The 14396-nt window shown below is 40.1% G+C and overlaps 1 protein-coding gene across 2 annotated transcripts in view; it reads left to right on the top strand.

The window, feature by feature from the left end:
• The window catches only part of LOC133656056 (collagen alpha-1(XXVII) chain A-like), a 131688-nt gene that overhangs the window by 68152 nt on the left and 49140 nt on the right, over nucleotides 1-14396 (top strand). The window contains exons 25-30 of one of the 2 annotated variants that reach the window (XM_062056844.1): nucleotides 1175-1228; nucleotides 1307-1360; nucleotides 4905-4958; nucleotides 5527-5580; nucleotides 10050-10103; nucleotides 11435-11479. In XM_062056844.1, the coding sequence (XP_061912828.1) occupies nucleotides 1175-1228; nucleotides 1307-1360; nucleotides 4905-4958; nucleotides 5527-5580; nucleotides 10050-10103; nucleotides 11435-11479 (315 nt within the window). Of the gene's footprint in view, nucleotides 1-1174; nucleotides 1361-4904; nucleotides 4959-5526; nucleotides 5581-10049; nucleotides 10104-11434; nucleotides 11480-14396 lie in introns of both variants that reach the window. The other variant, XM_062056843.1, reaches the window with a different exon arrangement.

The raw sequence follows: 14396 nt of genomic DNA, 5'->3' as shown, positions 1-14396 counted from the left end.
AGGTGTAATGTAACGAGAAATTGTTTCAATATTGACACTAATAACACAAAAATGCCATGCAGGCAGTTTTTTTATTTAAAACTGTCATTGCTCTAAAAATAATAAATAATTTAAATCGACGGATACATCTGAAATTGATTTAGAGATTTAAGTATTGAAAGTAAAAATAACATATCTTATTTTATTTAACACTTTCATAAGTGGGGGCCTTTTGGATCCCCAAGACCTTTTTAGGCTGACGTTTTTTTTGTGAACTGTCGTTAAAAAAAAAATGAATGAAAAGCTATGTTGTTATAAATTATTTACCTATTTGAGGCTCTAATTACTTCACATCAAATATTTTATTTTGAAAAATGTTTTCGGGAAATGATTGCCTATTTTGTGTTTTTGCCATAAAAACAGGGTTTTCTTTGGAAAAAGGCATAAAACAAAACAAAAACAAAAAGGCAACGGATTTGATCTATTAATATTTAAGTGTTTAAAGATAAAATAAATATTACTGTATTTTCCCAACTACAAGCCACACCCATTAAATTTTAGAGGACTTTTTTTTTTTACATATATTAGCGGTACTTTGGGAAATGAGATATTTACATAGAAATATTTTGTAAATGTTTGTTTACGTACCTTAATTTTTTCCAAACGGTGCCTGTAACACGGCAGTAAAACAGCTGATCAAACAAAACAGAAAAGTCATTGATGTCTTTATTTATCATTAAGATGAATGAGACTTTCCCATTTTTGTAATAGGATTTAAGATGTTTATCAGGATTCTTCTTCCTTGTAATTTAGAAAAACTTTGAGTTTGAATAGTTTTAGTAAATTGTTGGATTTCTTCGCCTAATCCATTCCATTATTTAGCCATTAGTGAAGAAAAATCCATAGATGTGTTCAAAGCTTGGAAAAAAAGTAATGGTGTATCGTACGGAAAATATGGTATTTTATTACTTATTTTTTACACTGTAATGACTGAGACCCTTTTTAGGTCCCCGGTACTTTTATCATCCTCAAAAATTAAGGGAAGCTCTATTGGTCTTGAAAATAAAAAATATCAAAATGGCCCCTGCATGCTTTAAATTTTCTGTGCGACCTTCAGTGGAAACGTTTGGACAGCCCAGATATAGAGTATCGCCTAGCTGCAAGTTGGACCACTAAGTTTGTGTGTTTGTTATAGGGCTTGGTTGGTTTTATCGGACCTGTGGGAGAGGCAGGGCTGGCGGGAGAGAAGGTAACATTCCGTTTGGATTCATCGGTTACAGCTCTTCATCCGGTGGATTTTTACACCCGAACTCTTTTGGGTTTTCAGGGAGACCGAGGGTCCATGGGCCTTCCTGGACCGGCTGGAGAAAAGGGTTCTACGGTAAGATGGGTAGAAGAGACAGGTTTTTTTTGTTTTTTTGTGGGGTGGATGGTGCGCTAAAAGGGAACCCTCACTTAAAACGTGTGTGTTATTCCCATGGGAATACCCTGTTGCTTCTGATGAGTGAGGAAGTGGGATGACCCCGTCCTCTTCCATGTTACAAGGCTTTGAAAAAGCTGTTTCATGCCGGTAGCTGGAAAAGGTAATCACAACACTGTTTGCACATGCCAGAGAGAGAAGAGATCGTCACTTCCGATGACTTTTCCTCATGGAAATAGGAAGTGCTAATTTGAAAACAACCAGCCAAACAAGGGATTACGAACATAGGTCTTTTTCCCAATGTGGTTTGTCAGCATAAACATTGCAGTGTTTCCCATAAACTGCCAAGATACCTGTGGCGGTGGGGGCGTGGCTATGGGCGTGGTCACTATGACATCATTGAGTAATTTGCATAATTTACTACAATGATATGATTTTCTCTAAAAAGGCTCAAAAAATGTATACTTACTAATTAATAATAACAGTTTTGTTTTAAACGTCCATCCATCTATCCATCCATTCATCCATTTTACAATATAATTACAACACTTTATGTACATATTTATATACAGATTTGAACAATAAGTTATTCACTGAAATATATTTATTAATTGTGGTTCTTACAAAAAAAATATCTTATAAAATATAAAATATAAAATGTCTCTTAAAGCTCTGCCCCTTTAATTAGTGCCTACTAAATAATTTAACTTTAGCCTACTACTACAACCATATTATTTACCAGCAACATAAAGTGAAACAGAGGCAGAGGTGTCCTGCCACAGTCAGTAACAAATAAACAGAAAACAGTAGTGGTGGTAGAAGACACAGAGCTTCATCAAACATCTGATCCACTGAACAAAGAGCTCACTGACAAAGCTTAACCTATTGTTACTATAACAATCTACAAGGTTAATGTAGGTTGCTTCTCTTTCTTCCCCTCCATTTTTCTGCATTCTTTCGTATCTCAAGTTATCATTACGTACAGGTATATGTATTGTTGATAATAAAGGTAAAGTATTGGTATTGTTCATTATCAATAGTGCTATTTCTATTGGTATTTGTATTGCTCCATTTGTAGTGTAATAATGCTCATTGTCATTTCTGTATTGTGTTTTATTTTCGCTAACTGCTTATTTGCTATTACTTTTACCATCATATTTGTACATGTCGTATTTGCTGATGTTGCTCTATTGTTGTTGTTGTTGTTGTGTTTGCTGTTGTTGTTTTTGTCTCTCTGTCTAATCCCCCTCTTGTCCCCACAATTTCCCCCTCTGTCTTCTTTTTTCTCTCTTTCTATCCCCTCCTGCTCCGGCCCGGCTGCACCAAATGATAATATAAATACATTTAATAAAGTCAAATACAAATAAGGCAACAAGAGAAGTATCCTACACTTCTCTTTTGTAAAGTAAATCTGAACAGCCGATATGGGCATCTACATCAACTATATCATTTGCCTGAGAAGCTGGACAGGACAAAAAAAAAATGTTTTTTTTTATTTTTTTATTTTTTTTATTTGTGGCGGACGTAATTCTTTCGTGGCGGGCCGCCACAAATAAATGAATGTGTGGGAAACACTGCATTGTGCGACGTTGCTGCTGTCTACGTATGCTTTAGAGTTCAGTGTTCTGACCGGAATCATTTCATTACACGGTCTTGTTTGTTCAGATGTCTCAAAGCAGGGCCAGTTAAAATGAGCAGCAGCCAATGGAGGATAGGGTTACAAAATAATGTCCACTAGAGGTGGAAGATACCGTATTTCCTTGAATAGCCGCAGGGGCGCTAATTAATTTAAAACCTCTTCTCACTCCTGCGCTTACCAAAAGCATGCGGGATGGGCAAGCATGCGCTAATTATTTTAAAACCTCTTCTCACTCCGGCGCTTACCTTATCATGAAAAGCATATTTAATTAAAAAAAAACGTTATTATGGTCTTACCTTTACTTATAAATGATATCCATGTGCAGCTGCTTCTGATCAAAGGCAGTCTTCCTTATCTTTCTTCAGTTTTAAAAGTCTCTGGAGATATATTCCTTTAATTATTACCTCCTGCTTCGATTGAAAGTCCAGTTTAGAAAACTGTTTTATTTTAGACATGTAATCCTACATGTTAAAAGTGCAAGCAAACGATCGCTGCTCACGCTTGCTGCTTGTTGTCTTCTTCTGCAGCACCGGTCTTCTGCAGTACTGGTAGTTGCAAGAAGGATCACTAGCGCCCTCTACCACCAGGAGGCGGGAGTCATTTAATGACTCATATTTTACCCGGCGGAAGTGCCAAGCATGCGCTAATTATTTTGCGAAACGAGTTTGACCCGGCTGTAATTCTAGGCAGGCGAATACTATATTCCCGGCGGCAATTCAAGGAAATACGGTACTAAACATTTTAAGCCTTTTACTGGCTACCCCACTGTGTTCGTCAACTAAACTCAAACAATGTCTGTTATGATGTATATCGTTGTCTATGGAACAAAGGCCAGCCGGTGTGGCAAATCTCACTCCCTGATTACCTCAAGAGCAGTGTTGGCTATCGGGTTGATACACCAGGCTTTTAGCCCGGTAGCTGACACGCTCGTCTCTCATTCCAGTGACTCAGGTTCAAGTCTTGGGCAGAACAGAAAAGCAGAGACCAAACTACAGTAGTGCTGTGACCCGAATAAGAGTGAGGTTTAGGTAGGTGAGTGTAACGGAGGTCAGCTGGTGTGGTAAACCTCACTCCCTGACAACCTCAAAAGCAGTGCCGAGTATCGGGTTGATAGCCCAGGCTTTTAGCTCGGTAGCTAGCACGCTCATCTCTCATTCCGTAAACCTAGGTCCGAGTCCGGGGTGGAACATAAAAGCAGGGACCAAAGTACAGTGGTGCTTCAACATGGATGAGAGTGTAACGGAGGCCAGGTTTACGTTGGTAAACCTCACTCCCTGACAACCTCATGAGCAGCGCTGGCACTCTGGTTGATACAGTAGGGAAGAGTTTCATACAGCCTCATTCTTGCATGGATCTCCCGTGAGAGGAAGAGGTGCAATAATCATTTTGCAATGCAGTCTGCTGAAAATGAGCGCCACTCTAAATAGCCACTGACGCTGTGGTGTAAGTTGGAATTGCCACAAAATGTATTTTAAGATATTCAACACTCTACTGCCGTTTGGCGGCTAAAGTGGATAGTGCACCAACCCCCTGCCCCCCTCCCATCCGTCACGTTTCATGTGTCAGGTAAACCGAGACGAATGGGGCCATATGAGTCCCCTTCCTACTGTGTCGCTAGCACGGTAGTCTGTCATCTGTACGACCCAGGTTCAAGTCAACAAACAACAGAAAAAGCAGGGACTGAACCACGCGGGTTACATCTAGACTTGCATTTCTGGAACAGTGTTTAGTTTTTTGCTGAACTTTGTTTGGAAGAGTTCTTGCTTTTTCAAGGATCCAAGGAACGTACCACAAGAACTCATAAAAATAGACTTGTGTTATGTGTTTGTAGTTCTTGCACCATTTCTCATCTTTGTTTGTCCACAGGGTCACCCAGGGACACCAGGGGAGACCGGGCCTTCAGGACCACCAGGCAGACCAGTAAGTCCATTAGTTTGCAGCTTGCGCCAATCTTAGGCCCATCTCGCCTCTTAACAGAGGAAGCCCGACTTGATCAGAACCTGCTGCACGCTTGGAGCTAAAAGTCTCCAGAGGAAATTGCCATCTTCATCGCTCGGTTTCTCCCAAAGTCTTGCAGTCGGTGGAAGTTTCCTCTGAGCTTTTGGAGAGATGACCTCCTGCTGAACCTGCATTGTCCTCCTGTCGCTCACAATCCAAACACCTATAACCAATTAGACGTTAGAAGCCCCCCACCCACCGCCTTCTTGCAGTGTCCTTGGCGCGGGCCAAGCGAGCGTTGGCTGAAGCCGGAGGCCAACGAGCCACCAAAACAAACATAAATAGAGCGCTCAGGGGGCGCAGAGGAGCAGGATTCCAGAGCATGGCCGTTTAATTGGTGTGAGTGACACATCTAACAACAAACCTCACGCTGTGTGTCCCCCCCGGTCACACTGCTAAGCCCTCCCCCCGGGTCAACATGTGCTGTGTCAGTGTAAACCTTTGTTTTATCTCCTGCTTTCCCCTTATTTTCCTTTTCTTTTCTACTTAGGGACCCCCAGGGGGAACGGGACCCGCAGGTACCAGGGGACCCAAAGGTTTGCGGGTAAGTGTGCATATAACCCCAACATCTCTTTATTATTAGGCTGTAAATTGTGTAGTGAACGGACATAATGATGTTGTAAAAACTCCTCTCCAATGATTATGTCTACTTAATGGACATCGGCACTTGCTTCAGTGTCCAAAAAGGGACACGTGCTTTCAGAAATCACTTTTCATTATGACGTCCTGGTGAATTTAAACCGCTCATAAACGGAACAATGATGGAAGGTTGCAGCATCGATCCAGCTGCTTGTTATTCAGCACGGAAAATTGGCGACCTGCTCGTTTTTGCAGATCAAATTAGTAAACTGAGGAAACTGGATTCATGTCAAGGTTTTAAAAAACGAGCTTTATCAGCCTTTTTTTTGTCAGGTTCTCTCATTAATTTTTAGTTCACTGCCGAAAAGGTCGACCGATTTTTATATTTTCCTAAAAGTCTGTTTGGAAAATTCTATAAACACCTTCTGTAAAACAATTAAATGTCTCCAAGGCTCCAGATGATATTAATTCTCACAAGAGTTTGCCAAAAAAAATGCTACACGTATTCCACTGTGCGTCATACACATCACTACTGAGTTATTGTAACATCTTACTGATATAAATTACCAAACATTAAACTCTACTGTACTTTCCAAAAATGATTCACCTCACAATTGATTTAGGACAACTTAATCAAACATTTGGCAAACCTACCATGCACGTACTGTGCCTTTTATAAAATGGCAAAGTGAAAAAGACTCAATAAACTATGACAGTGATTCTTAAACTGCGGTACGTTACACGGACTCTATCTAGGGGTACGCCAAAGAATCACTTGATTAAAGTACAGTGTTTTATTTTTCTATACTTAAACACAGTGTTACCGTTCAAACTGTGTGTAATGTTACCAAAGCCAAAAATATTAAATATACTTTAAAATAAAAACCTTTGCTTGTTTTAATGAATACTTAGGCCTACTAGGCTACTGTATTTTAATGTTGGTCATTATGGTGGCTTTCTGAGGTGGTACTTGGTGTAAAAAGTTTGAGAACCACTGTATTATGATAAGAATGTTTGCATGACGCACTCATTAAAAAATGTATTTTGTATTTTTTTAAGGATGTTTAATCAGATTAATCACATTTTGGAATTTGGATTTAACATGGTTAATCACACGTGATTACTCGCTTCCATAATTACATATCGTCCAGGAACGTTTTTAAATATATATCAAGTTAGGGTGTATTTGGGAGTGGAAATTTGCCAGCGAGCACACCAGTCAGATTCCCCTCACTCATTTTTGTACTGATGCATGCATTGATCTGATCCCCAACACAACCTCCCACCCCCGGGTGACCTGTGCAATAGATGCCGAGTGGGTACGATCCATAAAGGGTTCACAAAGATTGTTGGACGGCAAGTGTCCGTTTAGCTGGTGTGCAACAATTTTTTTGAGGATTTTAGAGATAAAAGGGAGGTGCGACACCAGCCGGTAGTTTAGCAGGAGGTTAGAATCGAGGTTAGGTCTTTTGAGTGAAGGATGAATAACCGCTGATTTGAATGCTCGGGGAACAGTACCAGAGGAAAGTGATAAGTTAATAATAATTAGCACTGATGGTCCTAATATTACAAGCAGCTCCCAGATAAGTTTCCCAGGAAGTGGGTCAAGTAAAAATTATTTTTGTTTTGTCCCATTTATGAGTTGCAGAGTTCCTCTGTTGTTTCTTCAAAGTGAGAGAGGTTATTTTAGAGAGCATTTATATCTGCATTTATAGATGCCAGTTGGAGTTGGGCCGTGTTATCTTTAATCTCATTTCTAATTTGCTCAATTTTCTTAGTAAAGAATTTCATAAAGTCATCAGGGTGGAGTTACTGAGAGTAGTCCCTTGTTGGGTTAGTGATGCTACTGTGTTAAACAGATATTTAGGGATGCTTTTATTGAGGTGGATGAGATTGGAGTCATGATTAGTATTAGCTAAGGTAGGAGTGTGTTTATAAGTTATTAAACTATCACTCCACGCTTGATGGAAATTCTCAAGTTTGGTCGCACCCATTGGTAACAATATTATCCAAAGTTCTTCCTGGTAGTATTTTGGAGGGAAATTTTCCAGTCGGACGTATGCATTAATCTGATCACTGACGCGGTTAAGGTAAAACAGCTTTTATGCCCAAAGTAAATTGCAATATTAATCTAAGTGTGCACATGATTAATGCAATATTTTTTGGTGATTAATCACGTGAGTTAAATAGTTAATTTTGATAGCCTTAATTTATTTTTTTACCTTTCTAACCAGCATGCCTGCACATATATACTTCAGCTCTGACAATACAGTCTAAGTCTGTAGCTTCCACTGCCTTCTAAATTCTCTCTGTGCCTCATAATGTGCTTAAATACTATCCAAACTTAGAACACATACAAGTGCTTCCCCCGTACACGTGGCACAAAACCAACAGCGTACACACACAAGCTACTGTATTAAACTTGGAGGGGAGTTTCCAGTCATGAAGGAATTTAACAAAGAGAACAAGAGAAAACCTCAAACTAGCCTTAAATGTTTATTATTGTACCTTGGATCCATGCAGAACAAAATTGGACAAAACTTGACCTAATTTTAGCTATTAAAATTACAACATGATGGCGATTTAACAAAGACAAGCATCTGAACATGTTCAATTTGATTTCCCACACACTGGATACAAACTGGATCAGATCCAGATTAACTTTGGTTTACTTAGTTTGTTTTGTTTTTTTTTTGGGGGGGGGGGGGGGGGGGTTTAAGCGAATGTGATGTACAGAAGATTTTGGACTGGTATGAAAAAAAAAATAGTTGGACTCCCTGACTTCATCTGTTAGGATCCTCACCTGAATGTGCAATAAAAACATCCTTGGAAAAATGTGTAGCTGTAATGTAAACAAACCAATAAATAAATCCTGCAACATTACATTAGTTAAGTATACTAGAAGTTACACTGTATATCAGAGGTGTCCAAATTTTTTCCACTGAGGGCGGTACACTGAAAAATCAAAAGATGCGGGGGCCATTCAAATTTTTCTAAACAAAACAGCCTGCAGGTCAACAAAAAACAAATAAATTGCTCAAATAATGCGAGACTACCCATACTGGACTGTGCTGTAGGTGGGTTAGGGTGAACAAATCAAGCGCTCCTTTTCTCCAACTCATGTCTTAAACTTCCCTTGAGCTTACTGTAAATAAACATGGTGGCGATTCTTTGAGACTCCTTCACTGTTTCAGACGTAGACATTTTTGCGTGCTATTTGCAAACATTTGGCGAGAAGGAAAACAAAACATCACGCTTCAACACATCAAGCATTTTCAGCCACCTGAACCGCCAGCATTGCTATGACGATGTTTTGAAAGCCTTTGTAACCTAAGCTGGAGAAGCTGCCCAAAAGTCAGTCGCAAAGAAAGGTGCATGTGTACAAATGACATTTGTAAAATAATAAATATTAATCCGTTAATCGGTTATCAGTATCGTCCTTGAGAAGCAGGACGTTATCTGTATCGGTATTGGCTTGAAAAAAACCCATCTTGCATCCCTAGTTTTTAGTGTTAACATTTCCTATTATTTTACACCTATTTGCTCTTTTATTCCACTTTGTATATTTTTGTAATAGTATTTTGGAATGTGCAAAATTTGCTGCGGGCAGCAGTTTGGACACTCCTGCTGAAAATGAATTTGACTGTCATACTGGCATCATGAGATTTGAGCTAACTTGAGTTTTCCTAAAAGGTGCGATATGCTAGCCTATTTTCCACTCTAACGCAGCTTAATCAGGCTGTGTAAACACGAGCGGTGGGTATCAGGTACCCCAGACAGGAATGTTAATGAGCGCCACTCATCAGCTTTCTACCTATAATAGGCTTATGGCACTTCGGGCTGAGCGGCGCCCTCCGCGGGACAATCTCCCACTGCGCCCGGTCATCAAGCCTTCAAAGTACAAGACCGCCTGTTTTGGCTCCGTCATGTCACATTTGCCGGCAACAAAATGATCCTCAGTTTCGCTTGATAATTGCACATGGCCAAGATTGACCCGTGGGGCGTTTGGCGACCTCAGTGTATTTTTTAAAGGAGAAACAAGCCTTTGTGCAGGTGTACACCAGATGGACTGGCTTCTATTCGTCCCCAGACTATATCCGACAGCTCATCTCTCTCTCTCTGCCATTGTGGACGCACAGAACACTATGCGCCTTTGCAGTGTGGCTACAACGCAAACACGTGGCTATAAAAGTAACAGCAGGCGTTTTTCCTACAGTGTCCCTCCGCCTTAAGGCACACAAGCGCTCATTCACTCATCGCACGGCTCCTTGCTTACCCTGAAAAGTGTCTGCCACAGAGACCCTCACATTGCCTCTGGTGCGGCTACTGTAGGACCATCCATCCATAAAGATTGTTTATTTGCAGTGTGCCGCGCCTCTCTGGCTGTGTTACAGTGACCTCTGTTGGCAAAGTGACATTTGTTTTGTGTTTCAGGGCGCCACGGGTCCTGACGGTCCAACGGGAGAGATAGGGTTAGAGGGCAAGAAGGTGAGGATGCTTTACAGCCATTAGTCTGAATCATTCATTCGTTACATCTACAGTTAAAGGCCTACTGAAACCCACTACTACCACGCAGTCTGATAGTTTATATATCAATGATTAAATCTTAACATTGCAACACATGCCAATACGGCCGGGTTAACTTATAAAGTGCAATTTTAAATTTCCCGCCACACTTCCGGTTGAAAAAGCCTTCGGAAGATGACGTATGCGCGTGACGTAGCCCGGGGAACAGAGGTATGCCTTCCCCATTGAATACAATACAAAAAAGCTCTGTTTTCATTTCACAATTCCACAGTATTCTGGACATCTGTGTTGGTGAATCTTTTGCAATTTGTTTAATGAACAATGGAGGCTGCAAAGAAGAATGTTGTAAGTGGGTCTGTGTATAGCGGCTGAAGTCCTTCGTCACGCCGTCGATCGCTGGAACGCAGGTGAGCACGGGTGTTGATGAGCTGAGCACATGATGGCTGGCTGGCGTAGGTGGAGCGCTAATGTTTTTATCATAACTCTGTGAGGTCCGGTTGCTAAGTTGCTAAGTCAGCCTTAGCGTCGTTAGCAACAGCATTGTTAAGCTTTGCCAGGCTGAGATCTATTAACCGTGTAGTTACATGTACATGGTTTAATAGTATTGTTGATCTTCTGTCTATCCTTCCAGTCAGGGATTTATTTATTTTGTTTCTATCTGCATTTGAGACAGATGCTATCACGTTAGCTCATGCTAATTAGCATGAGCTTCGTCGATGTATTGTCGTGGAGATAAAAGGCACTGAATGTCCATTTCGCGTTCTCGACTCTCATTTTCAAGACGATATAGTATCCGAGGTGGTTTAAAATACAAATCCGTGATCCACAATAGAAAAAGGAGAGAGTGTGGAATCCAATGAGCCAGCTTGTACCTAAGTTACGGTCAGAGCGAAAAAAAATATGTATTTCACTGCATTCTAGTCCGTCACTCTAACGTTCCTCGTCCACGAATCTTTCATCCTCGCTCAAATTAATGGGGTAATGGTCCGAATAGCTCTAGCTGCGTTGAAAACAATAGGAAAATATGAGAGTGAACAACTGACAACCTCATGCTACTTCCGGTAGGGGCAAGGTTTTTTTTTTATCAGAGACCAAAAGTTGCGAACTTTATCGACGTTGTTCTATACTAAATCCTTTCAGCAAAAATATGGCAATATCGCAAAATGATCAAGTATGACACATAGAATGGATCGGCTATCCCCGTTTAAATAAAACAATTTCATTTCAGTAGGCCTTTAAAGTGACAAATGTCAGCACGTGGCTGTGTATCATGTTCCAACTCCTCTCAACAGGGTCTCGATGGTCCTCCAGGAAAAATCGGCTTCCCCGGACCCCAGGTAAGCCAACAAGGCGTGTTTCTACATTCCACCTTTTCATCTGCGCCATGTATTGTGTTTTTCTTGTCGTCCTCGGGAGAGGCGAGGTATCAGCGTGATTTAGAATGCGGGCGGGATACCAGCTCTGTAGAGAGAGCAAAGCTTCTCCAAAGTGTGGTTTTTGCGGCCCCGCAGCTCAAGTTTCATTGGACCGCAGCATATTATAGAAATTAAATCAAATAAAAGAAGTACCGGTAACCATGCTTGAAATAAAGAGCAAAAAGACATAATGTAGTGAGAAAACACTAAATTTAAATTTGATATTGACCTCAGATATCGATCCGATATAGGCGAAATAATCAAATTAGCGCAAGACAGATTTACATAATGAGTATCCTTAATTGACACCACACATGCCAATGTAAACAAATATCAAATAATATTAAATACAAAGTCTCCAAGGCAGCTCTGTATTAAAATGTATACAGTAACAAACGTTTCCGCATCACTCCACTTACTTTGATAGAATATTGTGGCCACTAGGTGTCGCTAAAAAAGCAATTACCACTCTACTTCAATTGTCAAAAGACAGCATAAATTCAATCTGGACAATTAATAATACAAAGGTTATTGTTTCCATTGTTTTCTCTTTGAGTAAATTCACTTGATCAAACATTTTCTAACGTTCCAAACTACAATACAATAAAAGTACCATCTTTTCCGGACTATAAAAGCGCACCGGGAAATAAGCCGCACCCACCAAATTTTGGAGGAAAAAAAATATTTTCCATATATTAACCCCACCAAACTAGAATCTGCAGATGATAATGATAAATGATAAATGGGTTATACTTGTATAGCGCTTTTCTACCTTCAAGGTACTCAAAGCGCTTTGACAGTATTTCCACATTCACCCATTCACACACACATTCACACACTGATGGCGGGAGCTGCCATGCAAGGCGCTAACCAGCACCCATCAGGAGCAAGGGTGAAGTGTCTTGCCTAAGGACACAACGGACGTGACTAGGATGGTAGAAGGTGGGGATTGAACCCCAGTAACCAGCAACCCTCCGATTGCTGGCACGGCCACTCTACCAACTTCGCCACGCCGCCCCTTATGATATGTACGTTGTGAAATTAAAGTTATTTGCACAGAAATATTTACATGCCTAAATTGTTTCTAAACGGTTTCTGTAACACGGCAATAAAACTCCATGCTGACGTTTTGGTGAATTTACGAAACTGAAACAATAAAAAAAAGAATACCGTTGTGAGTTAATAATACAAACACAGGCACTTGTAAACGTGTTAGCATATTAGCTAAGGCTAACGACGCTAGCTTGATTACATGACGATAGCATGTACAAATATGAATGAAAACACTCCTGCAGACATCACACATGGGACGGTTTAGTAAGTATGAATTGTTTTAGCACATTCTATCTCTTTATTAATTAGCGCTATCACAATCTAATGAAAAGATTCAACAGCTCTGCGGTCGCTGTTAAGCTAACAAACACAGCCCAGTAAAATTCTGCTTAGTCACACACACTCTGCTCTCATGAAACGTCTCTCAACTGCATATGCCAGATATTTGACGTTTTTTTTTAAGTAATTATTTTCCGTTCGATTTTTGGGAAAGTAAAAAGTAACTAACTAGTTAATTTTGAAAAGTAATTTGCCGAACACTGTTCATCAGTAGGCCTTTAAAGTGACAATCATGAAAATACAAACGAAGTATTGACAAATTGTATGTAACTGAAGTAACTTCTGCATGCGCACACATATGCACGCACTGAATGTTGACACGTATAGTCCATGACATTTACAGCTCAGTGCTATGCATAGACAGCAATATAGCCTTTTATCCAAGCTCCATGTATCATCTGTCAATTTTGACAACCACCTGTTCTGTTATTCTCTATATAAGTATAGCATGGAGAGCCAAAACGTATGTCATCAAAAGGCTGATACACACATAAATAATTTCAAATGCTTAAAAGTTCTTTATCACGCATTAAGCATCATCTTTGTGTGTGGTGTGCTATGATAACATCAACACAGCACGCACATAATAATTATGTCCTACCACCAAGCCCTCCAGTTTTCCAAGTCCAAAATAATGCGTGAAAATAAGCATGACCTAACAAAACCGAAGAATAAGAAGCATAACAACCAACCACTTTAGCAACGATCGTAAAAACAGGTAATGTAAGAAAAGCGCATACAGGAGGAGGGAATGATGGTGATCTTGGGACTGTTTTTAAAGGCAGAATCCCAAATTGAAAAAAGAAAGAAAAGACAGTGGAAAAGGTTATGGGAATAGCATGAACACAGACCTTATAATCTTCTTCTCGAGTACTTTTTCAACAAATGCTATTTTTAGCTTCTTGTTTGGCTACTTTCTGTGCCTTGTAACAGTTCATGGAGCGATGACCCGAGAGACGTTGCCGTTCCCCACAGAGATGAAGAGTTTTGGTCGTAAATATTTACGATTGTTTGCCCTAAACCAGTTTGGAGCCACTTATCTGAACACATTCACTCTTAACACTCCTAAGAAGACAACACAGACTTATAAGACATAAGATAGTTGGGTGTTTGCTGTCTTTGGTCGGACAAAAACAGCCCGATTGTCTTTAAGTGTGTAGTCCGCTTAAGTTGCATCTGTCTCTCTTGACTGATGAGCTGAGCCTGTAAAGTAACCAGCATATTGTCTGCTCATTGTTTCCAGTGTCCTTAAAACACATTTGGGGTGCACAAAAAAATCGATTCATAGCCGAATTGTGATTCTTACTCATCATAATTTTCAAAAATGTATTAAAAAAATTCTTATACGAATAATCTTTTTTTAAATACCATATTTTTCGGACTATAAGTCGCTCCGGAGTATACGTCGCACTGGCCGAAAATGCACAATAAAGAAGGGAAAAAACAT

The sequence above is a fragment of the Entelurus aequoreus genome, linkage group LG08 (genome assembly GCF_033978785.1).
Source record: "Entelurus aequoreus isolate RoL-2023_Sb linkage group LG08, RoL_Eaeq_v1.1, whole genome shotgun sequence".
Lineage (NCBI taxonomy): Eukaryota > Metazoa > Chordata > Actinopteri > Syngnathiformes > Syngnathidae > Entelurus > Entelurus aequoreus.
This window is presented reverse-complemented; position numbering and strand designations above follow the sequence as displayed.